The 26,992-nt window shown below is 47.5% G+C and overlaps 1 protein-coding gene across 4 annotated transcripts in view; it reads left to right on the forward strand.

Annotated features, from left to right (window-relative positions):
• The window catches only part of EPHB2 (EPH receptor B2), a 98,265-nt gene extending 73,362 nt beyond the window's left edge, over nucleotides 1-24,903 (forward strand). Inside the window, exons 6-16 of one of the 4 annotated variants that reach the window (XM_042882995.1) lie at nucleotides 7,046-7,170; nucleotides 11,255-11,417; nucleotides 12,044-12,152; nucleotides 12,496-12,611; nucleotides 15,251-15,373; nucleotides 15,668-15,915; nucleotides 16,786-17,001; nucleotides 18,063-18,212; nucleotides 19,821-20,014; nucleotides 20,280-20,435; nucleotides 23,527-24,903. In XM_042882995.1, the coding sequence (XP_042738929.1) occupies nucleotides 7,046-7,170; nucleotides 11,255-11,417; nucleotides 12,044-12,152; nucleotides 12,496-12,611; nucleotides 15,251-15,373; nucleotides 15,668-15,915; nucleotides 16,786-17,001; nucleotides 18,063-18,212; nucleotides 19,821-20,014; nucleotides 20,280-20,435; nucleotides 23,527-23,635 (1,709 nt within the window). In that variant the 3' untranslated portion in view covers nucleotides 23,636-24,903. The remainder of the gene's footprint in view (nucleotides 1-7,045; nucleotides 7,171-11,254; nucleotides 11,418-12,043; nucleotides 12,153-12,495; nucleotides 12,612-15,250; nucleotides 15,374-15,667; nucleotides 15,916-16,785; nucleotides 17,002-18,062; nucleotides 18,213-19,820; nucleotides 20,015-20,279; nucleotides 20,436-23,526) is intronic. The other 3 variants (XM_042882997.1, XM_042882996.1, XM_042882999.1) reach the window with 3 other exon arrangements.
• The last annotated feature ends 2,089 nt before the right edge of the window (nucleotides 24,904-26,992 follow it).

A 26,992-nucleotide genomic window follows, 5' to 3' on the forward strand; every position in this document is an offset into this window, starting at 1 on the left:
GGGACAGTGACTCCCTCACCTCCCTGGGCAGCTGTGCCAGTGCCCAACCACTCTTCCAGAGAAGCTTTTCCTGATATCCAACCCACCTGACCTCCTGGAAGTTTTTTATTGCACTCCCAAAGGGGATCATCCCTCAGACATCATCTCTGCCCCACAGGAAGGCAGGCACATGTGTCTGAGCTGCCCATAACCCTGCACGGTGGCACTGTGCCTTTCTATCATTTCCAACTTTTCTTTCATGCACTGTGAAGCCTGGATCCCAGCCTAGATGTCACCAGGTCCTGTGACTTCGGGCTCAGGGAAACCTGTGCTCCATGACTGATCACAGCACATCCTCCTTGCTGCACAGCATCACCCTTTGGTCTCACCAGAGAGAGCAGCTTTCTCCCTGTCCCCCCGTTTTCTGCCCTGTCCCTTGGCCTCCGGACTAGCTGGTGCCTTGCAGCATCATGCTGCATTTCCCTACCACTCCGTCTTCAGCTGGAGGTCACACAGTTAATCCTGACCCCGGATCACAGCCGCTCCTGCGAGCGGGTAATTGAAAATGCCAGAATTCCCCACTGACCCTCTTATAATAAAAGCAGTTCCCCGTCCAGTAACCTGACACTTCAGGGACTGAGATCTGTCAGAAGGGCTCCAAGGAGATGCTGGAAAACTCCCAGCTGTTCACCTCTTTTTTCCCCAGGGTAATTTCAAAGTGTTGCTGGGGAGAGGCTGTGGGTCGGGTTGGCTTTGCTCTTTCTCTGTCGTGTTTTCCAGAGCAAATGTTGACTCTGTCTGACATGACATGGGTTAGTGGTATTAAACTGATCAGAGATAGTGGTTTTGCTGCCTGTAACCTGACTCTTCCAGCTAATCCAGAGGAGGAATGGAGGCCCTTTGATTATAGGGATCTCAATAGCCCTGACCCACGGACAGGCAAGGAGTGAAAGGCTGAGCTTGCAGCGCTGGCAGGTGAAGGAGACAAGGGGCTAGGTGTGAAATGGGGGGCAGATTGCAATTGGCAGCATTTCAAATGGATAGACAGATCATGAACAAGAAGCTGTGCAAAGAGCCTGATGTCTCACAGCATTCCAAAGCCTGGAGCTGCATGGTCCTAACCAACTCCCCATCAAACAACCAGGGAGCACTGCAGAAGGTGCTGCCTGGCGGCATCCAAGGCCCTGGTTCCCTGCTTGACACTGATGTAGTGTCTAGCCCAGTTTTATTGCCTTTACAGCAGCAACCTCTCTGTCTGCGCAGGGACCAGCCTGTGTCATAGGGCAAGGGCTTGTGCTACTCAGTGCCTGCAAGGAAGATGCTTGGCTGTTTTCCCATAGTGGGACCTGATTCACTCTCCTACCTTTATTCCTGCTCTCTCTGTGATGTAAAGGTGGGATAAAGAGGTGGGATAGAGAAGGAGTTCACATTTGGGTGTTAAAAAGCACGAGTGGGAGAGTCCAGGAGAAAGATAACTCCAGCTCCGGCTGAATAGGAGGAGCAAGGTACCCAGCAGCTGTCCCTGTGGCTCCTAACCAGACTGACAAAACTCAGTGCTGTGGAGATAGGTGTGTGGGGAAGTGTATGAGCTTCCTAAGAATGCCTGTAAACTACGTCTCACAGGCGTAAAGCCAAGGAGGAAAACAGGCCCATTTATTTCTCATTCGCCCAATACAGTTCTTCACTGCGTGACACCCTCCTGCTGCTTTTTGTCAGTTTTATCATAATGAATTGCCCTAAGGTTGACACAGCAGTTTCAGCAATTACACTAATTTTGATGCATCTGGGGTCTCTCACCCTGCTCCCAGCAGGACAGAAGGGTTTGTAGGGAATGCCAAGACAGTCCGAGTCCTGAGGTGCCTGGTTTAAAGTCAAGGTGGTCTTTTTTTAAGGCACCCAGAGCTCCAGAAGTCATGGTCTTATGTCCAATTAGACCTGAGATTGTGCTCCCTTCATTGGGGTTGCCACTGAGAAAGGCAATAGATAAAAAATCCTATTGCAGAGCACATGATGGAGAGCAGATCTCAGTCTTATGGCTGTGCCCTCCTTTCCCTCAGCATAATATAAAGAACAAGAAGAAAACTGAAGGTGCACAACACAAAGGGAGCACAGCCCTGCCAAAACCTGGTAGGAACTTGGGCTGAGTTGGAGAAGTGTTGACTTGGTCACACTCCGAGGAATATCAAACCTTGGGGAGCAGGCGCTGCTGACTGCTGGTGGCTGGGAGATCCGTTTTGAGGTTTAGATATGAAAACAAGGTTAACAAGAGACTGGAAAGGTTTCAGAGGAGGGCTATCAGATTGATACGTGGGCTGATAAATCTCTGAAACACACAAGAAACTCAGTCTACTCAGATTATAGAAGATGAAAAGAAAATGTTTTCGTGTTTTTTTCTACTTAATTTCATGTGGATAAAACTCACTTTCTTGACTCCTCCTTAGTTTTGCTAGGAAAAGCAGAAAGCATCCAGCAGCTGGAAGCTGAGGTCCATAAATTTCAACCTGAAAGTAAAATGTGCATTTTATAACGTGGCAAGTAACCACAAGGAAAGCCTCCCAAGAGGCTTGATGGGCTCGTCCTAATTTGCAGACTTCAAAGGAAACTGGATGTCTGTCTGTAATATACACACACAGTCAACCACAGATGTTGCAGCTGTGCTGAATCACAGAATCACTAGGGTTGGAAAAGACCTTTAAGATCACCAAGTCCAACTGGCAGCCCACCCCCACTGTGTCACCAGCCACATCCCTCAGTGCCACATCTCCACGTTCCTTGAACACCTCCAGGGATGGTGACCCCACCACCTCCTGGGCAGCTGTGCCAATGCATCACCACTCTTTTGGAGAAGTTTTTCCTAGTTTCCAACCTGAGCTGACTGCTTGGCTTCTATCACAAGTCTTGTGTGCATGCTCAGACCTGGGTGTTAGAGTGTCTTTTTCCAATTTTTTTGTGAATTGCCATATTCCTCTGCGATCTCATCAGACTGCCCTGGGTCTGGTGGTCAGCGTGACGTTCTTCTAGGAATTGCTACACTTAGAAAGTGCTTCAGTCTTCTGCAAAAGTACGCATTTCTTTCATTCTTGCCTTTTCCCCTTTCCTTCTCTATTAGAAACTGTTTAAGTTGCCCTTTGAGGCTGATGGATCTAGAGCTCTCTGGTTCCTTGCCCATGGAGGTATTAGACTGCATGTCAGCTCCACCAGGATACCTGGAATGTGCTTTCAAGCAAGCATGTAAACCTTTAAAAAGATATTGATGGTCACCTTAAAGTAGGATCTATTTCCAGAGCAAATAATAATTTATTTATTGTTTGGAAATACATGCTGAGCTCCAGAGGCAGCACATGGCACAGCTGTGCCTCTCTTGTAACCATTGGAGACCTCATCAGCAACAACCAGGAGCTCAGATGTAGATATCCCCACAGCAGGAGGGAGACTCAGCTGTTTGAGTTTAGGTATCATTATTTGAACCTCTCAGCAGGAATCAAGAGTGAGTGATAGTGCTGGCTCCTATGGAGAAATCCAGAGCTGTCTGAGATCATGGAATCGTTTCAGTAGGAAGGGACCCTTAAAGGCCATCTAGTCCATCTCCCCCCCAGTGAAGATCAGTTTGCTCAGAGTCTGATCCAGCCCCACCTTTTGTCTCATGGTCACAGACAGGGTGTTCATCCTACTTTGCCCAGGGAATGCTAGCCCAGCACCTGGGGTAGGTGCACTGCATGCCCAAGAGTTGTCTGTTTCTTTAACAGAAACAAGCTCATCAATGAAGTCCAAGATTCAATCAAGGTCCAAGGTGCATCAGCAAAACAAATGTCCTTCAGCTTTCACAGATGAGGAGGCAACTGAGCCTCCTGCTTCATCTCTTTCCCCAGTATGGTCCCTTGAGCTTCAACTGAACACAAGTAAGGCACCTAAGCTGATTATCTGGGCCAGAAACGCTGCCTTGGGAGACACCAAAGCACTTCCCAGTGGTAGGTTTAGTCTGCAGCACAGCTGTGGTGAAACAGAGGAGAGAAGGAGGCCCTTCTTTGCCCATTCCCCTTTTGCTAATGAGTAGTCATGCAGAATGTCTTTTAGACCGACCTTGACAGTGGCAAGACTCTTCATGTACATGAAGCATTGTCTTCTGCCCTGAGAAGTAATGGGAGCCCATCTTGGATGTGCCCAAGGCCAGGCTGGATGGAGCCTTGGGCAGCCTGATCTGGAGGGGCAAACAGCCCACGGCAGGGGTTGGAAATGAATCATATCTGAGTGCTCTTCCAACCTGAGCCATGCTGTGATTCTCTGCTGTTGAAGGTCCTCCCCTGTTTGTACAGAAGTTAAATACTCTGAGCTGAGCATTGCTGTATCTGTGGTGCTTCTCTTGCCAGAGCTAGTGATGACTTTACATTTCCTCCTCAGCAGGTGTTTGACTTGGCATGGGAAACGGTCAGTCGGGGGTCTGGCTGTGCTCAGTGCTGTGTGGTAGAATGGACCCTTGTGGTGACAACCATGGAAGCATCCCTTGCATTCCTCTTGCGCTTCTGCACAACGTGAGAGATTTTGCTGCCTCTCCTCTCCATGTGCTGCAGGTTTTGTTACAGCAGGACAGGTCATCTGCCTTTTTACATCAGGGGATTTTCATTAAGCATGTTTTACACTCCAGCAGTAGTTTTGGCATGGTTTATTTCTCCAGCCACGGGGCTCCTCCAAGAGGAATCCAAAGAATCTGAGGCCGTACCAGATAACAAGGATGTAGAAAAGTGTCTTTCAAGGACTTGAATCATTCATTTTACCTTGAAATGGTGTGGGGCTCAAACGTTTCAGTGAAGAAAAAGCATCCCCTATCCACATCAACAGTAATTCAGACCTTTTCCATGAGCAAGGGAGAACCAATAGCAAAGGGAGTGTCCTTGGTGCTGGGCACTGACCTGGAAATGGTCACCAAAACTGTCTTTCTTTTGTCACGAGGCAACAAAGAGGAAACACTGCTCATGGAACGAGGTGACCGGTCCCACGGTGCCAGGTTAAGTGCTGCCATCGAATCTTTGGCATTCACAGCCCAGCCGTGCTCCGCATAGTCCTGGAAAGAGCTGTGCACAAAGCAAGCTGAAAGAACAAAGGCTTCATTTTTTTTCTTCTCCGCAGTTTGTTATGTGTTTGCTTTGAAATACTCAACCTAACGGAAGCATGTATCTGATTCAGAAACGACGGTTCAGGAAAGTCAGCTTAGAGGTTTTGCAGTTTTTGCCGTCTTTGCCCAGCGCTGTTCATCCTGTGTCACAAAGTGTCTGTGTCTCATGGGTGTTTTCTGTTGTTTGTCACTTCATCATGTCCCATATCAGCAAAGCTCTCTGCATGGCGTGGTTGAGGCTGGTCACAAAGGTGCTTGATGCTTCTGTTAGAGCTGCATCACACCTTGTGATGAGGTTATCACTGGGTAGCACTATCCCAGATTGTCCTTTTTTCCTCTTTCCTTTTTAGCTATTACTCTGCATGCCTTAAATACTTCTGGAAAGGTGCTCAGAGAGCCTGTGGGATCTCCATGCTTGGATGTATTTGGATGTCAGCTGGGCATGGGCCTTAAACAGAATGATGTGACTTTGAAAGTACCCAGCACTGAGCAGCTAGTTGGACTGGAACCCTCCAGAGGTCACTTGTGACCTAAATCTTTCTGTGATTTCATTATTCAGCGTTTCCCTGATGTCTTTGACAATAAGAGAATCATAGAACGGATTGAGTTGGAAGGGACCCTTAAAGGCCATCTGGTCCAACCCCCCTGCAGTGAACAGGGATGCCCACAGCTCCATCAGGTGCTCAGAGCCCCTGGAGAAATGTTTAGGACTGTGGGGTCAGGTTGCCCAGAGAAATGGTGGATGCCCCATCCCTGGAGACACCCGATCAGGCTGGGTGGAGCTCTGATCACTGATGGAGCCCCATCTGATGGTGGGTTGGGGTTGGACCTGATGGCCTTTAAGGGTCCCTTGCAACTCAGTCCATTCTGTGATTCCGAGAGCACCCACAGGCTGTGTGCTCATCTCAGTCCAAAGCCAATCCCTACTGCAGGGCCATCTGTAGCTTGGTCTCATTTTCCTTCCAAAGCCTTTCTCTGCAGAGAGAAATGTTCTTTCTTGGAGACAGCATGAGATCTATGTTGATGAAGAAACAGCAAGTTCTGGCAAGAGCTAACAGGCTCCAGAAATGTTACCCATGTCTCATCTTAGCACCAGCATGAGATACTGATCCCAGAAGTGTATAAATATGGGCCCTGAATGTGGGGGACTGGGGCAGTAAGGAGGAATTGAGGTTGCTGAGCACTGCCCAGTAGGGGGGCAGATCCACACGGTGGCCCCGTCCCACCTGCTGTTAGAACAGCTCCGACTGCAGTGTTCCTACCTGGCCATAGGCAACACCAGGGCAGAGCAAGGGGTGGGCAGCTGCCTGGAGTGTGTGAAGAGCTGCTGGAAGGTCCCATTGTGCTCAGTGGGACAAGAGGCGTCTGTGGGTGTGCTATTTCCAGGGCATTCTGACTCGGCAGAAGACTCACCATTGTCAGCATGTCAGGTCAGGTTTGTGTTGCATGCTCATGCTGCTGTACACACCTCCCTTGATTGGCGTGTGCAACTTGCAGACCCAGCACACCAAGCAGGAGAGAAGCTGCTTGCTTCCTGCGTCTGCCTGTTCCTTATAAAGCCTCTCTATGCAAATGTCAAAGTACAAAACCCCCTACTTCCCCATGGCAAGCAAGGAGGATTATATATTGCTGGGCTGGTAGCACTTTTCCAGGAGAACAAGGCTGTGTTTGCTCCAACCCTGGGCTCATTTTGCTTGGGAATGAATGATCTCTTTCCAGTTTTCTTGCCAAAGATGCTTCCCTACGTGGTTTCTAATTATGTGAGCTGTGAAAACCTTAACTAATGTCTTCAAAAAGCAAAAACCAGGATCTCCAGACCCCTGGAGAGTCCTGCCACTGCTGGAAGCAAATTCAGTAGCTCCAAATAGCAAAAACTCACAGTTGCCTGCCTCCAGCCAGGGGATGTGGTCGTGTCCATGCAAGCACCTGACTGAGGCCTCTCTCCTTCTCTTCCAGCTCCTTCAGCTGTGTCCATCATGCACCAGGTCAGCCGCACTGTGGACAGCATTACCCTCTCGTGGTCTCAACCTGACCAGCCCAACGGAGTCATCCTGGATTATGAGCTACAATATTATGAGAAGGTACTGCGGGATTGGCTGCAAGATTTGGGGAGAGGAGGTGATGCAAAGGGCGTGCACAGGCTTTTGGCTCATCAGCATGGGTGGCACTGGCTGTCAACATTTTGGAGCACAGTGATGGTTACAGCTCAGTGCTTAGGCAGCATAACTGTGTTGGTCTTTCAGGAGGAGCTTCTCCTTTCTTCACCTCTCCTGCTGGTGTCAAGTGGACCCATTGCAGGGAGAGCCGGGCAGCCAGCAGCCAGTTCAGGGTTTATTTTTCCCTTTCCATTAGTGGGGAATGGAAACTGTGGGGTTGTCACATAGCATGTTGTGCCAGGATGGATTGTGTTAGCGAGCTGTCCAATCTTTGAGATTGTGTGTCAGTGCATTTGCACAAAAGATGAGTTTGCACCTGTGTGCAGCAGCCTCAACCCCTTTACCTGGGTGTTATACCAGGGGAAAGCTGTTCCAGATCCCCATGGAGGGAACATGTTGCACTACCAACTTAAGGTGAGGCTGGTGAGGATCCCATAGCTTTGGCTCTTCCATCCCCTCTTCCACCTCCTCCCAGGAGAGAAGTGGTGTCCTATGGGTCTGCCAAGGGATGTGAAGACTGCACTGACTAATGGTCCCAGGACATGCCAAGCTCTGCATGACTGCTGAACTTCATCCACGCCATTCAATGGAGATGGGGATTGGAGAGCAGGAGATTTCTCCTTCCAGAAATCTGCCCCTTTGCTTAAAAGCTTATAAACTATATGTTAAAAAAAAAAATGCAAACTAACTAATTAAAAAGCTTTATGATTAAATGGAACTGAAAATATTTTCCCAGCAGTTGCCGGAAGAAATGATTAATCCCCCCCACTGCCTGTGACCTATTTTCTCATCACCAAGAGCCAGAGGGAGAACAGGGAGGCGGGAGGAGCTTCTCTGTAGACTGTTAAATAGGTCCTGACCTATATTGCATAAATCACAGCCTTTTATTTGACCCTTGGAGATGATCCCAGAATACATGGCAAGATGGATGAGAAGGTAACAAGATGCATCTGGAAAGCAAGAAGGGTCCTTTCCCCAGGGACACTCAGAATGATCTCAGGCAGTTCATTCTACCAACCTTGTTTTCTCTTAGTCTCATCCTCTTTCTTTTTTCCCTCAGTTTTCTGGGGGAGGCTTGGCTAAAGGGGAAGCTGCTCTTCGTGGCAACCAACAACAAGGTGTTCATCTACTTTCCCCTGTTGTCAAATATTTGGACACAGTCCCTCCCTGATCCCAAGGACAAACGGTCCAAGCCACACTTGGGCGATGCTTTTTATGGCAAAAGGCTTTCAGGAGGCACCAGCACAGGCAGAGAGGACAACCCAGGCTGCCCAAGTGCTGTCACTGCAGCTCTCTCTTCCTGGGCTTTGAACCTTTTAGTACATTTTTTTGGTATCTTCTTTACTTCCAAGAGGCACACTTGATCAGGTACCTGACTGGGATTGGAAATGTAATGGCTGGACTGGATGATCTCAATGCTCTTTTCCAACCTTAATGATCCTTTGATTCTATGCTTTTGAGATACCCCCCAGACCCAGTTGCTCAGTGATGTTACCCAGAAGAGTATGAAGTTGTGAGCCCCAAGGATCCACCTCAGGAGTAACCAGAATGACCCTCCTACCACATCTGAGCATCCCTCCTAATGCATTTGATCCCAAGGGGGCTGAAATTCACATTTGTGTTATTATTTGGCATCCAGCCTTGGACTTGCTTTGTACGTGTGACTCTGTTTGCTTCAGGAACCACAACAGATTGCTGCTGTGCAGATGCAGAGAGGAACTGCCTGCCAAATTAAGTTGGTTGACATTTTTCTTTGCTTTTTTTTTGGCTGATAAAACATGACTTTTTAGAAACCATTTCTGCAAATCCTTCGGGCGTTTCACAGACTATGGATGTTTCAAGAAACTCTTTGTTGATCAGACTTCAGTTTCAGAATAGATTTGGCTCAGAGGGAGAAGAACCAGATGAGGACACTAAATGAAGTCTATCGGGAAGTTAGAAGTACTCAAACTCAAAGCAAAATCATCTAGAAAAGCCCTGCAAAAGTGAGGTTGGAGAAACAGCAAAGGAACATAGGCTTTAAACCACCTGGACATGTTGGAGAAGCTCAGAAGGGTGAAAGGAGAGGAATGTTTGAAGGGAACAAGCAAGCTGCTGAAGGGATGATGTCTGAGCAATATACCAAAGGCAAAGAGTAGATTTATGAAGAGATTTACCAAGCCATTTTTAAGTCTTAGCCCTGTTAGGCTTGAGGGAAAGTGCTCCAGAGGTGTGAGGAGAGTGATTAAACTGCAATCACCATCTACCTGGTTCCAGCCATATGGGTTTGTCTCCACAAACCCATAAATGCTCTTTCCTTGCATGAGGGGAGTTAGAGAGCATAGGTATGAGAATACCTTGCTCAGACATTCGTTTCCTAGCCTATAAACCATCTTGTAAGCATATCTGTGGCATTCGACTTAAAATCCTCCAGGATGACGGTGGGGATGAGGTACTCGCCAACAGTTGGACTGATGATTTTAAAACAACTGTGCTGTTAATGCCATCCAAGGGCCTGGGAGGTTTCATCCAAGCCCTTGGGCAGTAAAAATGAAAACGCTTCCTGACCTACTTCTCTCCTTGCCTTCCTGGGAAAAATCCATGGGAGTTCTGAGGCCTTTTCACACAAACGAGGCGATCAGTTTTCTGTGAGCTCATTTTTTCTCGGTCTTTGTTGTCTTTGTATCTGTAATTGAGCTTCTTGAGCACACCAGAACCCCTAAGTCGCTCTCCACAAGGCTGCCCTCGATGAGTTCTTCTCCCACTCTGTACACATACCTGGGATTGCCCCACTCAGTTGCAACACCTTGCACTCAGCCTTGTTGAACCTCATAGGTTCTTATGGGACCACTTCTTGAGCCTGTCCAGATCCATTTGGATGGCATTCCTTCCTTCTGTTGTATCTACTGCACTGCTTAGCTTGGTGCCATCAACAAACTGCTGAGGGTGCTCTTGATCCTGCTGCTTATGTCACTGATAAAGGTGTTAAAGAGTACCACTGCCCTGGGGAACACCACTCATCACTGGCTTCCACCTGGGTGTAGAACCACTGACTACAACCTTCTGGATGCAACCATCCAACCAATTCCTTGTCCAGTGAATAGTCAGGTTGAAATGCCCTAGAAGGATGAGAGTGAGGGTGGTGCTTCTTGTAGCTGAAGCTGAAGGCCTCATCCTTAGGTTCCCCTTGATCTGATGGCCTGTAGCCCCCTGTAGACCTCAACCACCAGATGTCTTTTTTTAGTCCAGTCCTTAATTTTTGCCCACAAACTCAACCCATCTGTGGCAATTTCTGAGGCAGCTCTTAGCAATCTATCCATTTCTTAACATAGAGAGCAATTTGCCCATTTCTGCTTCCATTCTAAAAAGCCCTTGATTGTCGTGGTCCCGTTTTGTGAATGGCCCCACCAATGTTTCCATGATAGCAATTAGGTCATAGTTCCCTAATTGCACCGTGGATTCCAACTTCCTGTTAATTTCCCATACTGCATGCATTGGTGTAGACAGAAATCTTTCTGTTAATACAGCCCAGCGTGCACTTGGCCTCCTGGGCTGGATCATGCTAACATGAAACAAGAAGAAATTCCTCCCTGCCACCCAATGGAGTTTCACAGCTCAAGCCCCTCAACCGCAGGTCCACTTGATGGGGTTATGCAAACTGTATCTTTGTGACTTCTTTCTGCCAATCTAAAATCTCGTGAGAAGTGAGGTACCTCTCCTGACTGGTGATCTGTGCTTGGTGGGCTTGCCAAGCCCCTTGCAGTGACTTGAAGGCAGCAGTTCTCAGTGACTCACTTGCAAATTTGCCAGGATTTTTAGCTGATCTGTTCCAACCAGTGACCCCGCCAAAGCAACCTCACCTGCCAGACAGGAGGTGCTACTGAAAAGGATAAATTGGGTGAATAACCACACGAAAGGGGGCGGGATAGAAATTTGGAATTTCTATACTTCTGAGCATTGCATTGATTCTGGTGCGGTGTCCAGAGCCTTGACTCTCTTTTCTGATGACAGATGTATATTTTCTTGGCAGAACCTGAGTGAGTTAAATTCAACAGCAGTGAAGAGTCCCACCAACACTGTGACGGTGCAAAACCTCAAGGCTGGCACAATCTACGTCTTCCAAGTGCGAGCACGCACCGTGGCTGGGTACGGCCGGTATAGTGGCAAGATGTACTTCCAGACCATGACTGAAGGTGAGTCTTCACCTGCCTCTGCATAAACATGAAACAAGTCTAGAGAGCCTTGAACAAGATGAAGGTGCACTGGTTGCAATGCTAGTCCCCTTCCTGATAATCCCATCAGAGGTGCATTGATAAGTCACCTGGGTTTATTCAACCTGGCAAGCGCTGGAGAAAGATTGGGTACTTGGTATTCCATGCAGGGAATCACATAATCTAGGCCAACTTCTGCCAAGCTTTTCTGGCATGGGCACCTGCCTGTTCAGTTGGATTTAAAGGAAATGGAATTTATGATGTTCATCTGCAGAGCTGTTGATGACAAATGTGTTTTGGGTCTCTACTTTTTACATTTGTGCAGCTAAATAAAACAAGCCAAGCCAGTTTTCTAGCCTTGAGGCCAAGTAACAAGGCACAGCATGCATCCACAGGACTAAACATTCCCACCCAAAAAGGATAGCTCCATCCAACCTTCCTGCTTGAGAACATCCTCTGTCCGAGCCAACATGAGACATGCTCTGGACATAGCCCAGACAAAAACCACACCAAGAAGCACCACAGCAGTAGCCATGCATATAAATGTAGGCCATCCTTGATGAACGTATTGTCAGTCCGTGCAGTAACTCATTCCCTCTTCCTTTCAGCCGAGTACCAGACCAGTGTCCAGGAGAAGCTGCCACTCATCATTGGCTCCTCTGCAGCAGGACTGGTGTTTCTCATTGCTGTTGTTGTCATCATTATTGTGTGCAACAGGTAGGTCAGTCTGAGAGCATCACTTGGGGCCCTCTGTACTGGGGCTGTGCAGAGGGATGGCAGCTAGAGGTGGAGAGTGGTGGGGATAGAAGTTGGAGAGGATGGAGATGGGCATGTTAAGTGTTCAGGAGTTGAGTGTCAATGAGCAGCCACTGGCACGGGCTGATGGTTGAACTGTGTGATCTTAATGGTCTTTCCTGCCTTAGCGATTCTGTGGTCCTTGTGACCCCTCCTAATTTGGGATAGTCTGTTATTCCACAAAAGTGGGGGAAGAGTGCATTTCAGTGCATTTCTCAGCCTCAGCTGACCTGTGCACATTGCTCAGGACTCCCTTTCTTTCCAGAAGACGGGGCTTTGAACGTGCCGACTCTGAGTACACCGACAAGCTGCAGCACTATACCAGTGGCCACAGTACGTACCGTGGTCCCCCGCCAGCCCTGGGGGTCCGCTCTCTCTTCGGTTTGTGTTCCTGTTCACTCATTCCTTGCGTTGTACGGGGAGGGCTCAGGGTCCTTAGCCAGGCAGATCTGTGCATGTGAACACAAGAGGATCCTTGTGCTAGTCAGGGCTCCCAGAAGCATGGCCAGATCCTTCTTTAGAAAGCTTCTGTCTAACAAGGCTAAGCTTTTGCAGGAAACTACTGGAGAGATCTGGACTGCATGTTTGGCTTATGTCTGCTTGCCCTCCACTTCTTCCCTCCATCCCTGTTCATTGCAGAGGAGTTGGATTAGATGGCCTTCAGAGATCCCTTCCAACTCTAAGGATTCTATGATTCTGTGATCTCACTGTGCACTGCTGAAACATGCCTCTGGTTCCCCACACCCTTCCTAGACACTGGATGTAGCAGCCTCGTGCTTTCTGAACCAGCATATTGCATCCCCTAGAACCAGAGTTTGGCATTTGTTGCCTGGATCACCCACTTGCATCGTCTAGATTCCCTACCTGCCCTCTGTGGTCTCTGCCACACTTAGCAGAGTTTGTGCTCTCCAAACCTGCATGGTTTTGGATACCAACAATAAAGTGGGCCCCCATGCATGGCCAACAAACTTCTGCAACATCAAACAGAAACCCTTCCACGTGCCCCCCAAAACTCCCTCTCCTGCTGTGAAGCCCCTACCACCACACCTTGTCTTGCTGCTCAGATTCTGAGCTTTTCCCAACTTGTGGGCAGCAGAGATATCCTTCCCAACTTGCCTGCTTCCTATGGAGCACTGTCCTCCTGCAGGAGCTCACATGGTGCCTTTGCCATTGACTGTCCCACTGCTTCCAGAATCCTAGTAAATATGATCTATCTATCTTACGGTTTTTTTACAAATGTATGGCATGCTATGCATTGTATCTATATGTATTTGGGATCTGTAGAGTTCTGTATCTATATATGGAGGTTTAGATTGGATATAAGGAAGAAGTTTTTGTTACGGTGAGGGTGGTGAGGCACTGGCACAGGTTGCCCAGAGAGGTGGTGGTGCCCCATCCCTGGAGACACCCAAGGAGGGGCTCAGAGCACTGATGGGGCTGTGGTTGTTCCTGTTCATTGCAAGGGTGACAGACTAGACTTAGGGTCCCTTCCAACTCAAACTATTCTACGTAATAGATACAGTACATAACATGCCCTCTCTTGCAGCCTGTCTCTTTGACATCCTCATGCACTATAAGGCACTCCCTCACATCCAGCATTCCTGCTTCCAACCTCCCTACGCACCCTGCCTCACCCTCATTCTCCTCACCAGCCCTTGGCTGCATGCCCTCCAAAATGCCTTTTTCCTTCCTAGCTAGAGATCTGTCACTAAACTTCTGCTTTGTTCCAATCTCAGTTGTTATGTACATCATGTTGTTTTTGCAACTTCGGGGTGTTTGTACTTTGTTCTTTTACAGACACTGGGCTTTGTTCTGAAAACAGTCGTGCCTGGAGAATATCAGTAGTATTTTGGCACGGGGCTCACTGGTGTTTCTGCTCTTACCTTGGAAACATTTTCCATAAGGCAGAGCACTGAATGGTGACTCCATGCCAGAACAGCATTGTGCTGGCTGCATTGCTATAACTTACCACTAAAAATGACACTCTTCAAGAAAGATTATGTAAATGCAGCTCTCAGTTGTTTGTCAGTCCTTGCTGCATGTGTAAACATACATTCTCACTTTCTGCCGGGGTCTGGTGTGCAACATGACAGCTTCAGGCTGGGAAGGCATTAATAGCTGTGCCTTCACAACTGTCGCAATAGGAGAGGTGCCACCAGATACAGACGGACTGATAACAGGCCTGGGGTGCCTTTTAGCCACATCACTCAAGACACCAATCCAAGGCATAGTCTCTACTCTGTTTCCCAGCAGTGATTGCTGTAGAGAGGCTTCACTTATGCTTAACAGATTGCTAAGGCATAGGCAGCCTTAAAGTCCTTAGCATTGCAGCAGCTTGCCTGTATAGGTCTGAACATCATCCTGTATCTGGACCTGGGAGTTGTGCCTCTATTTCTCTGGTCTCTGCTCTACAAATTCTTCCAATCTGGAGACTGGCCGGAGCCCAGGATTGTGGTATAGCTGTCCTCAGCTATAGGTAGCAGTGGGGAGAGCAGGGGACAGACTGGGCTCTCTGTCCTGATTGCATTGCCCATGGAAGGATCACAGAATCTCTAATAGAGGGGTCAGTCTTATGGCTGTACATTAGTACCAGACACCTTGGAGCCACCTCTGTGTAGTAGAGAATCAGCATGTGCCTGCATTAATGTCTCAAGGCAGCCTTCACCATCTCCTGGATTAGGTCCTGGACTACTTGAGCCCAGGTCTTCTCCTCTGCTTTCCCATGTATCTGATGTTTACTGAGGAGGAAGATGATGCAGGAAAGGCCAGCGGGGCCTATCAGTTCCCTGCTATATGCTAACCCTCTGCATACACGTGCATTACTGTGCACAGAAACACAAACACACAGAAATGTACTCACACACATGTATGCATACATGGATATACATGCAGCCATGGGCACACAGTCCCATGTAGGCTCACACAACCCCACATGCACACGCAAATAGATTTCTCTTGATGTCAATTTTTGGTCACTCCAGTTGTGCCTGTCTGTCTGACTCTCCCTCTACTTTACACAGTGACTCCAGGGATGAAGATTTATATTGATCCATTTACCTATGAGGATCCCAATGAGGCTGTCAGGGAATTTGCAAAAGAAATTGATATCTCCTGTGTGAAAATCGAGCAGGTGATTGGGGCAGGTAGGTGAACTGGGAATGTTGGCTGGGTCCCACAGTCTTGATGAGGATTCAACCTTGTATGTACGAGGAAAACTAACGTGAATCAGGTTTTATGCTTAACTACAGCGTTCCTGGACTGGCAGGAACATGGTGGTCTCTGGACCACATCCAGTCTGTCCACAGTGCCCAGTGCTTCTTACCAAAGGATGAATTCTTCTGGAGCTCACTGCTGGAGCCCCAAGGAGTGGGGTCTCTCAGGGGTTAGGCAGAGCTCTGGAAGGCCAACAAGTTCAACCTGTTTCTCTCTGTTCACAGGGGAATTTGGTGAGGTGTGCAGTGGGCATCTCAAGCTTCCTGGCAAAAGAGAGATCTTTGTGGCCATCAAGACCCTGAAGTCTGGTTACACAGAGAAGCAGAGACGGGACTTCCTGAGTGAAGCCAGCATCATGGGGCAGTTTGACCACCCCAATGTCATCCACCTGGAGGGAGTGGTGACCAAGAGTTCCCCAGTCATGATCATTACAGAGTTCATGGAGAATGGCTCTTTGGACTCCTTCTTGAGGGTATGAAATCCCAGGGTCAGAGGAGGACTGGGGGGGAGGGGGGAGATTCCTTCTTTGTGCCAGTATAGCTTGTCCTTCACTGCCCATCGGGGAGGTCTGTGGCCTCAGGAGAAGTGGTGGCATCAGGGCTGTCATGTTATGTGTCCTCAAGATTGAACCAAGCCTTACTTTTTTAGTACAATTACATAAATCAAAGTTACAGGCTTAAAGAAAAAGGAAGTTTTCCCAATGCCTTAGAAGTAATCTGTTACTCTTTCACTCCTATGTGTGGCATCTAGGTCAGGACATCCTGTCCTGGTCATAATGGTATTGGGTGGAGTTGGGCTCCATAAATGGAGCCAGGAGTTGGACTCAGTGATCCTTGTAGTCTCTTCCATCTCGGAGTATTCTGTGATTCTGTGTGTTTCTACACTTGTACTAGAGGAGTGTTGCTCATTTCAGAGGCACTCCTTTACAGACATGGAGGTGAGTTCTGCCAGATCTTTTACACAGCAGGGCTCCAGCTCCAGCTGCTGTGTCTAAACATTTACAGGCCTGAGTCTGATGTGAATAATTCACTGTGGAATAAATGCCAAATTCACTTGCTTATTAGGAATAGATTACCCCTTCCAAACTCTCCCGTGCAAGATGTGGCAGATCTGTCACCTTTGAATGTCAGCAGCCATTGGTATTGGTGCCTGTAGGGCGTGTGAGGGTGACTTCCAGCCCTTGTGAGCTCTCCCTTCTCTTTCTTTGAGAGGGAACTTGTGGTGCTGGTGGCACAGCTGTGTCTTGACATGTGATGTAAACAAAGACTACTGGCTGTTTGCCCGCTCACGACCAGCTGTGGATTTGCACCTCTCATGTCGATTCTTTCCTTTTTTCCCTAAGCAAAATGATGGGCAGTTCACGGTGATCCAGCTGGTGGGCATGTTGCGTGGCATTGCAGCAGGCATGAAGTACCTAGCTGATATGAACTACGTGCACCGGGACCTGGCTGCCCGTAACATCCTGGTCAACAGCAACCTGGTCTGCAAAGTGTCCGACTTCGGCCTCTCCCGTTTCCTGGAGGATGACACCTCTGATCCCACTTACACCAGTGCACTGGTAAAGCTGCTTTTGCATAGCAGGAGGGGTGGGTGGGGAGGAAAGGAGTGAGAGAGAAGTCTCCTGTTGATGTTAAGAACACTTTTCTCAGGGTACCAGCAATGGGAATAATGTGCCACGTGGGAAATATCAATCGAATGAATGAAGGAAGGTCTTTTCTTGCAAGTCTGTGCCCAGTTGTTATTCCAGCAACTGTTGATAGGCCTTATAGTCATACCTATGGAGAAGACATTCTTGATCAGTACGACTGCAGCCAGTAGTTTTCCTAGATCCCATCTTTTGCAGGGGCAGACAGCACTACCCCACTGCAGTGCCTATGAGACGTGTTCTTGGAAATAATTGTTGATAGAGCTGGGGCATGATCTGTAGGAAATGATCCCTCCCAGATCTTTTGGAGCTGCCAGTGAGAAGATGTCAAGCACAGCTCTTCATGAATTCTTCTAATTCAATTTAATTCTTAAAAAAGATTTTAATCCTTTTTTATTCTGCTTCTGAGATAGATGACAGCAAAAGGATGGGAGAGGGATTCAAGAGGAATTTGTTTGATTTTTTCCAATTTCACAGTCATTCATTGCCAGCACAATGGACATTTTGACATGCCAGGGATTGCTGTAACTGTAGGCAGGTGGAAAGAGCTGAGCTTGTTTAATATGGTGAAAAGAAGGCTGAGTGCCCTCCTAGAAGTGACCTGCAGTACTTGAAGAGCAGGAAGAAGTCAGAGCCAAACAGTTTCCGTTGGTACCATATGGTGTAACAAGGAGCAGTAGACAAAATCATAGCGTGGGACACTCGGGTTGAATAATAGGAAAAACTTCTTCCCCAGGGGCTTGGTGCAACCCTGAACAAGTCACCAGACAGATGAGGAGGATCATCAACCCTGAAGGTTGCCAGGAGCTGGCTGGACAAAGCCATTCCCAAGCTGTCGATAGGGATAGTTGAGAGATCCCTTCCTTCGGGGATTTGATTGATACATCAGACAAAAGTGTTTTGGACACATCTCTTTCAATTGCTCTTTCTTTTTCTGCTGCTATCCTCTCTTAGTTGTTTGTTTTTCCCTGCAGGGTGGGAAGATCCCAATACGGTGGACAGCCCCTGAGGCAATTCAATACCGAAAATTCACATCAGCCAGTGATGTGTGGAGCTATGGAATAGTCATGTGGGAGGTGATGTCCTACGGAGAGCGGCCTTACTGGGATATGACCAATCAAGATGTGAGTTGTTAAGAAACCAGGAGCAGGAGCACTGAAATCAAGAGCAGATTGCAAGGCGAAGGCATGGTTATATCTAGACGTGGCCTGTGGCATGTCCAGAACACTCTCTGTCACGGGAGAGGTGTCCACAGTCAACGTCTTTCAGGATTCTTGTATTGTCTCTCTGATGAGCTGTCCTTCATGCTCTCTAGGCCTCAGGATAAAACATCAAGGTCTTGGGTAGACCCTTTGGTGTGCAGAAGGCTTGTCTACCTCTCTTCTGCAAGCCTGGGTATGAAAACCTTAATGTAATAGCATCTTCCTGACCTCAAGTTTGTTTCAGAACTGCCTCTGGGAAGTAAATGGGTCCTCTACTGCCACCTCTATTCTACCATTCTGCGGGCTCTTCAGTCTTTGGGCTTCCCACCTGGCCCTCTCAACTCCTCCCACCCCAATGGCAAATTAGACATTTTTCAGGTCAATACAGCTCCATCCGTACCATGTCAGGTTCAGAGAAGGGCAAATTCCTCCTCATTACCTAGTGGGGAATTTGTTGAAACGAGTCCCTAGTGGCTGAAGCATGGCTTCCTTGTCCCAGCATGCCAGTAAAATCTTTACATTAGTTCTGTGTGACAAAGAGAAGGATGTTTAGTGGTAGGTCCTTCTCAGAAAGGCCTCATTCATATTTGGGTTTCATTATCACTTTCAGTTTCAATCATGTACTGCAAACGTGTCTCTGCCCTCTCCCTGCCTTGGCATCCCTCCATGCACTCGGCATTCTGCTTTCCCCCACTCGTGTCATTGTTCTCTCCCTTCTGTTCTGCACCTCTTCCCTTACAGCTTCCTACTTCCATCATGCAGCTGGTGAGGATGTGAGAGCCCATGCCCGTCTCCTCAGTGCAGCTTGCTGCATGCTGGCTGCTCCCCTGCCTCCCCAGCCTCTTCTCCCCCTTCTTGTGCCACAGGACATCATGCCCCAGAAGCTGTCACCACTTAATTGCAGCTGATGCTCCCTGCGAATTAACACATGGCAGATATTCGCTGCAGTTTAGCCTCCTGACCCTTGGGTGTGAGAGTCTGGGGAGGCAGGGGAAGGAAAAAGGGATGGAGAGTGCAGGCTGTGCCCCCTCGCGGGGTGGATCTGCTGGCTGCAAGGCAGGTGGCTCCTTAGGAAATCATTCAGTCATTGCCAGAGCCAAGTGCTTGATGGTTGCGTGGACTCTCTCCAGTTCTTCCCCAGGAGAGTCTTAGGCAGCTCACCAGAGGAGTCCTTAGAAGTGTGCAAGACAAATCTATGGTGGCCGTAATCAAGGAGTGAGAACAGACAGAGATGCTGAGATCCTTCTACCAGAGTGACAGGGAGCTGAGGTTTCCTGTTGAAGAAGATCCCTTCTGCGTCTGCTGTTTCCATTATATGTGACAAGGCCGTGTATTTTCCCAGATCCCTCAGTGAGGCAGGGAGACACCAAAGCAGCATCAGGCAAAACCTTCTTCTCACTGTGACAGTCACCCTTAGGAGCTAAGAAAAGGAACATTAAAGAGTTAAACAAGTGCCACTTTGGCCTACTCCTCCATTCAGGGATAAAGATGTTATTGCCACTCTGTTGATTTCTCTTCCTCTCGTTGCAGGTGATAAATGCTATTGAGCAGGACTATCGGCTGCCACCCCCTATGGATTGTCCAAATGCCCTGCACCAGCTAATGCTTGACTGTTGGCAGAAGGATCGAAACCACAGACCCAAATTTGGACAGATTGTCAACACGTTAGACAAAATGATCCGAAATCCTAATAGTTTGAAAGCCATGGCACCTCTCTCCTCTGGGTATGCATGCTGCCTTACTGTCTTTTGGTTTCTGTTGTTTGTGGCCTGACGGGCACCATCCTTGCATCTCTCCTAGGTAGCTGTTGTAAAGACCGCTTCACCCATGTTGTTTCCTCCTCCAGTAAAAGATGTCAAAGTCACTCTTGTCCCTCTGCTTTGGACTGAGTAATGCTGGTCCAAGTCATTCCAGCCGATGGAGGGTGCAGAAATGCATGTGTTTGCTTGCCGTTGCTCGCTGTGATCATTCTCTATTTCTGTGTTTCAGGGTTAACCTCCCTCTACTTGACCGCACAATCCCAGATTATACCAGCTTCAACACTGTGGATGAATGGCTGGATGCCATCAAGATGAGCCAGTACAAGGAGAGCTTTGCCAGTGCTGGCTTCACCACCTTTGATATAGTATCTCAGATGACTGTAGAGTAAGTGCCCAGGCTTCTGGTCCCAAAGAGCAAAGAAAGATCTCAGTTGTTTAACGACTGATCACTAATTGAGTTTATTTTCTTTTCACATTGTTTTACAGAATTTGTTACCTTGTAGACCCACTTCTGGTCTGTTCAATTTCTGCAGAACTGTCTCTATTCTGCAGGCAGCCTTTTATCCAGATTTTGTCCATCTATTGCTCTAGATCTGCGGAATTCAGTCCCGTGTTCTCACACTGCATGTGAAAATGAAAACTGCCGTTAGTGTCTGCAAAACCCCTCCATGGAACAAATGGAGATTTTACAGTGGCATCAGGCACTTCTCCAACCACTGGAGAACACTTCAGGACTCTGCAGTCCTTTTGCATGTCTGGCTTATAGGCAGAGGAGACATAAATGCTACAAAAAAATTCTGGTTAAGAAAAGCCTCTGGAAGTCCACATGGTTTCACTTTGTTTTGAATTGTCCTGTATGCACTAAAAACTTTCCTCAGTGGCAAGATTTTAGCAAGTTCTTCAGAGAAAGCAGGCAGCTGAAATCCATTTGTGGTAGTTTTTGAAATCCCTTGGGGCCAAGTGGGGCTTTGATGCCTCTCGGGAAAGATTTGTAGTTGGTTGCAGTTAGCTTTAGAAACCCTTGCCAGGAAAGCACCAAGCATTAAAGCCATGTGTAAGCGCTGTGATGTCTCTGTGCCTGGTAACTAGGAAGGTTTCTTGGAATTGATGCCTAATTTCACACTTAAAAACTATCACTCAATCAGAATGCGTCCACACAAACAGCCAAACTGATTTTTGGGGGCTTTTTTTGCTCTTACTTGCTGCCAGGAAATTCACGTGGCAATTCTGACTGTTTCAGTGTATCCATGGTACAGCCCCAGAGCTTTGGGGGTGATTTTGGGACTGTGTAGGCTGTGTTCCCACTACAGGAAGAAGACCCTTAAAATCTGAAAGATAACGAAGAACTTTAACCAAACTGGGCCCACACCACAACCCAACCCTGCTGGATTTGGTGGATTTTACGCAGTGTGTCTGTTGGATACATTGCAGCCAGGCTAATGAAGTCAGTGTTTTTCTTGGATGTGCTCAGTGTCCATTAAATGCTACTCTTCCCAGTACCTTCCCACATCCCTCACAGTATCTTCCAAGTCCTCTCTGTGCACCTTCAGTGTTGTCACAGGGGTCCCCTCAGCTCATCCTTGTGTCCCCTGTCACTTCTGACAAACCTTTCCACATTTCTCACCTGGTTGGGTGGACAGAATTATAGAGGTGATAGACCAAATCCTTTGTCCTTGGAAAATCATGATACAGCATTACTTGAGACCACCTTCTAAGGATTGTATCAGTGGAACTGAACTGCCATAAGGCCCTCTTTTCTTGAAACCGGGGTAGCCAGCAAAGTTTAAATGTTTACTGAAAACAGCTTCAGTGTACCAAATGCAGGTGATTTCAGTGCTGATCTACTTGAGTGTGAGCCTAACAAGGTTGAACAAGGCCAAGGGCAAGGTGTTGCGTTTGGGTCAGGGGAGTCCCAGATATGAGTACAGGCTGGGAGTAGAACTAATTGAAAGCATCCCTGTGCAGAAGGACCTGGGGGTCCTGATAGATGAAAAGCTGGACATGAGCCAGAGTAAAGACTGGTTTTTATTCCTAATCAGAGTAAAAGCAGAAATCAAATTGCCAGACTCTTCCAACAGGAAATGTTCCCTTTTCTTAGCTCAGCATATTTGGCAGCACAGAGAAGGGAGTGGAAAGCAGCAAGGCAAGTAGTCACTGTAAGGACACCACCCTGGTGCCGGGGTTGTGTAGTGCTCAAACAGGTTTCCAGTTGCTTTGCTGTGCAGAAATTTGAATGGCAGCAAAGCTGTGGCTTGGGTGCTCACTCTCCCGCCATTCTTAGAGACTGAAGGGTGCTTTGACAGCGGTCTGCAGCCAGAACATATGATCTGTTGCACAGATCCATCCTCAGCTTTCCTTCTTCATTCCTTCTTCCTCCTCGTGTTTGACCAGAGAGACAAGGTGTAGAGCAAGCACTAAAGCAAACACCAGCCCATTTGCTACTTGTTCTAAAGGATTTTCTTCCACATTTCCTTGGAGTTTCCATTTGCCCTGCTTTGCCCATTGATGCCCCCTCTTAAAATTCTGTTCCTAACACTGAAGGAAAGAGAAAAGGCAATTGAAAATCCTTAAAGTAAGGCACGGATGGCATCTTACGAATGCCATCCATTCTCTGATCAGAAGATTCATGACTGAAATTTATTCACCAGCAGGGAGGTGAGTAGCAAACTCAGCTGGAGTGATCACATATAGCACTAATGCAGAGTAACACTCATGCTCTTGGTGTGAGCTTTATCTTCCCCAGATGCCTAATATCCATCAGAAACAGCAGCAGTGCAAAAATTAGATTGCCACGCTTCAGAAAAGAGGATAAGTAGCAGAAGTTTTTCACTTCATGGCCTCATCAGAACAGTGTGGTGGATGTGGTACTTAGGGACATAGTTTAGTGGGCAGTATTGGTGATAGGTGGATGTTGGACTGGATGATCTTAGAGGCCGTTTCCAACCTGAATGAATCTGTGACTCTGTGATAATTCAAGAGTAACAAAAGCACTCATCTTCACACAGGGAGTAACATTCATGTATCACCTCCTATTCATCCATCTCCAAGGATGGAAAAGTAGGTTTCTAATTCCGATCTGACACAGCAGGAGAGAGAATCCAGACTTTCAGGAATCCAAACAATACAAGGGTAGAAAACCTAAAAGCTTTTCAAAGACCAGTTCACTTAGAGGCAGTGAGAAAAGCACTGCATTGGCGCTCAGTATTGAGGTTTTCTGTGCTTGGGGGGTGCTGCAGTTATGTTGAAAATGCGAAGACTGAGAGGTTCATCCAGGAGAAGAAAAGGCAGAGGAGTGGAGGTGCCACCTAGCTCTCATTCACCCATTGCATTTGTGGAATAAGTGCTGCAGATACAGTGTGGAGACTACATCTCCCAGCATAGCATGCTCCAAGGGGATGCTCATGCATAGCCTTGTTCTGGTGTACTTTCTGATCTTTGCTGATGTTTATGTGGTGTTTGTTTCTTTCCTCCCAAAGGGACATTCTACGAGTTGGGGTCACTTTAGCAGGACACCAGAAGAAAATTCTGAACAGTATCCAGGTGATGAGAGCACAGATGAACCAAATTCAGTCTGTGGAGGTTTGATAGCGACGTGCCCTCGTGCTCCACTTCCTTGAGGCCCTGCTCCCCTCTGCCCCTGTGTGTCTGAGCTCCAGTTCTTGAGTGTTCTGCGTGGATCAGAGACAGGCAGCTGCTCTGAGGATCATGGCAACAGGAAGAAACGCCCTATCGTCGACAACGAGAAGTCACCAAGAGGTGAAACAATAGAAAACAATGGAAAAAGGGAACAAGAAAAGACAGCTATTTTGAAAACAAACAAACAGTGAATTATTTTTAAATAATAATAAAGCAATTGCAGTCTTGAAAAGGGCTCCAAGACCAATGGGAGTCTTCAAAGGAAGAGAATAGAGCAGCTTCATCTATTTCCTCTTGCACAAGGGTTGCTGCAGCTGGGCCCAGACACCTCTGGAGTTATGAGACTTTTCAAGAAGACGAATGCAAAGAATGGTCACAAGAAGCACTTCTCTTTCTCACCTGGGATGGCAGCTCTGGGAATGCCCAGCAGTCCTTCCTGAAAGCCCTGTTGGCAAATCGAAGAGGAGAGCTGAAGCTCTTTGGTGCTGTGGAACCAAGTGCATCTCAGAAATTGTTGGACTTCTACAAAAGCTGAAGACATTTTTTTTTTTAAACAAGTAAACTGATACTAGAAGAGGCTGTTTCCGTCAAATGAGAAGGAATCTGTAACACTGGGGCGGGGGGTTGGGGAACGGGGGAAATCAGTCCTTTTTACATCTCTTTATTTTCTGTTGTCATGGAACAGTTTTGTGAGTGACAGTTTCCTAAGGGTCCGTCCATCCACCCTCCAATGGCATCATTGTTTCATACATATCATATGCACAAGACTTATAGTGATGTCCTCACTCGATGCCAATGATCTTTCCCCAGAAGACTTCCCAAGTACAGTATGTAGTAGATTTTGATTACAGATGCTGATGTGTACCTTTATTTTTCGGTTGTCATTGTTGGGAGATTCGTCCTTTTACCTTGCTTTGTTAACACCAATATGTGAGTTTGGGGTTGGAATTTTTTTGGTCGATTGGGGTGGTGTTTTTTTTTTTTTTTTCAACGAAAAGGAAATGACATTTCCAAGCATCATATCATTCAAGAACTTAAATCCTTTCCTTGCGGAAGGAAAAATTGCTTATTGACAATATGCCAGGAGAAAAAGTTTTTTATATGCACATTTCCTCATGTTTGCTTCTTTGTTATTTTGCAATTCGTTCCGACCTGACAGGTGTTCCCAACTGTTGGGTTTCCTGTTGTCTGATGAGACTAAATGATCACCTGCTCAATTCAGGGTTGTTGGTGCAGCAATGAGCAGTATTATGGAAGGGTTATTGCTTTTGTTTTATGGAGGGGAGGGAAAGATGGGAGGGTGGTTGTGTTCTGAGTGTGAATGATGGCTGTTAGAGCCCCTTGGAGATGTCTGCTTAGAAAGATGTCAAGGTTGATTGGTGCACATGGTTTCTAGCTGCAAGGTTCTGGGTGCTTTGTACCATAACCAAGCTCTGTGGCAGTGCTTTGTGCCCCTTGGACATGCAGTCCCTTCGTTAGGCAATGCCCAGTTGGCTCAGAGCATCATCTCAGCATGTTGCCTCTAGGATAACACAGGGGAGCAAACGCTGAGACCAGGTCTCTGTAGGAAAATGCCATGGTTGAAGCTCAATGACCAGATGGTGGGTTTATAAATAACAGAAATAAATACTTTAGTTACTGAACAGCTCCTTGATATGTATAAATACCACCAAGCAAGTGCAGGGCGAATAGAAATTATAGCAGTGGGATTGATGTCCCTGTTCAGCAGCACCTCATGTCTCCTGGAACATGCCTACCAGCCTCCATGGTAGGGTTCAGCTGCCCACACGTGGCAAATTTGCACACATCTGAACCTGTGTTGATAAACCCTCCTCTGCCATTGCCATGTCATTTGTAGAGCCCTGTGCTCATGTTCAGCAACGTGGGCTGCAGGAAGGCAGGCACTGGGAGCTGGTTTGCTGTGTTGTCCAGGAGCTGAATCCAAGAGGAAAGCTGTAGATGGAACTTCCTGTTCAGACCTCAGTGCACAGACATCACTTTTCTAGATAAGGGGCCATTTATAAAGTACTCAGCATTTTCTGCTTTCAGATCAGATGGGAAAGCACATATAAGTGGCAGCAGAGCATTTCCTGCAACTGAGTTACTTCTCTGCTATCCTTTTTACTTGCCCTACTGCCTCCTTCAGGGCAGAGTGTGATGTAGAGAGAGTTTGGAGTGAGCAGACAGCAGGCATTGTATGCAGGCAGGACCTGGACATTTCAGCTGCCCTATATGCAGTGTGTGTAGTTTGTCTGTCTAGCTGAAAGGATATTTTGAATGCCCTTGAGGTCAGAAAGCACTGCTCCAGATCACGAAATGAACTCAGTTTAAAGAGGAGGATGCAAAAACTGACGGTGTCAACTAAACAGAGTGCTTTCAGAGGGCACACGAGGAAAGAAGAGTCTTCTCCAAGGCACCTGTCCCATAGAACTGCTCACGTGGGTGTCTGTCTCGCAGTGTAGTGGCTGTGCTTTAACAAGGGGCTGTTGTCAGCTCCCAGAGGCATGGCTTTCCCAAAGGTCTCAGAATCTTTTTGGTGACAGTTGGGGCTGAGGGAAGCAGGGTGCCATGCCAACCCTTCTAGCCACAGCCAACCACCTACTTTATGTGCAAGGGAGCTTTGCAGCACAAGGAGAGCTGTCTGACTAGAAAACTCACCAGCAAATTCCTATGGGGCAACCATGTGGAAGGAGCACGTGATGCCCTTCAGTTGTCTTTTCTCAGACAGCTCTTGGCTGTTCTGTGCCATCAGTGCATGCGTGCTTATGCCACGGAGGAGCAGTGGCCAAGCAGTGTCCTTTCAGCCAGTAGGGCTCGGAAGGACACTTCAGGTTACTTGTCTCAGTGCACTGAATCTCCTCACTGCATTAAACACATCTACCTACCAGACCCAACCCACTGTGAAAGAAGGGACCACGCAGAGCTCAGAGCTGCGGCAGCTGTCTGCAGGGTAGAGAAAGCACATCCTTCTCTCTTCCTCTGACCGAAAAAATCACGTGATGGCAGTCAGTCCTACAATAATACACTCCCATCTATTTATATCAGGCATTGCTGCGACATCTGTCTGTGTTTGTACAGGACTAATGGAGAATGAGACCTAAAATGGAAATGATCCATAAAACACTGCAATTTTCTGCATCCCTACAGCTTTCCAGGGAGGATGAGGAACCGAGTTCCTGTTAAGTACTTTGGTTGTAAATTATTCTGGTGCATGCTCCAGTGGACAGCATAGTCACTGCAGTGACTTTAATGTTTATACTTCATGGGTATCAAATGTACTGCTACGAAATATGAGTGTAATGGCAA

The sequence above is a fragment of the Lagopus leucura genome, unplaced genomic scaffold (genome assembly GCF_019238085.1).
Source record: "Lagopus leucura isolate 7727_CA_CO unplaced genomic scaffold, USGS_WTPT01 Super-Scaffold_100037, whole genome shotgun sequence".
Taxonomy (NCBI): Eukaryota; Metazoa; Chordata; class Aves; order Galliformes; family Phasianidae; genus Lagopus; species Lagopus leucura.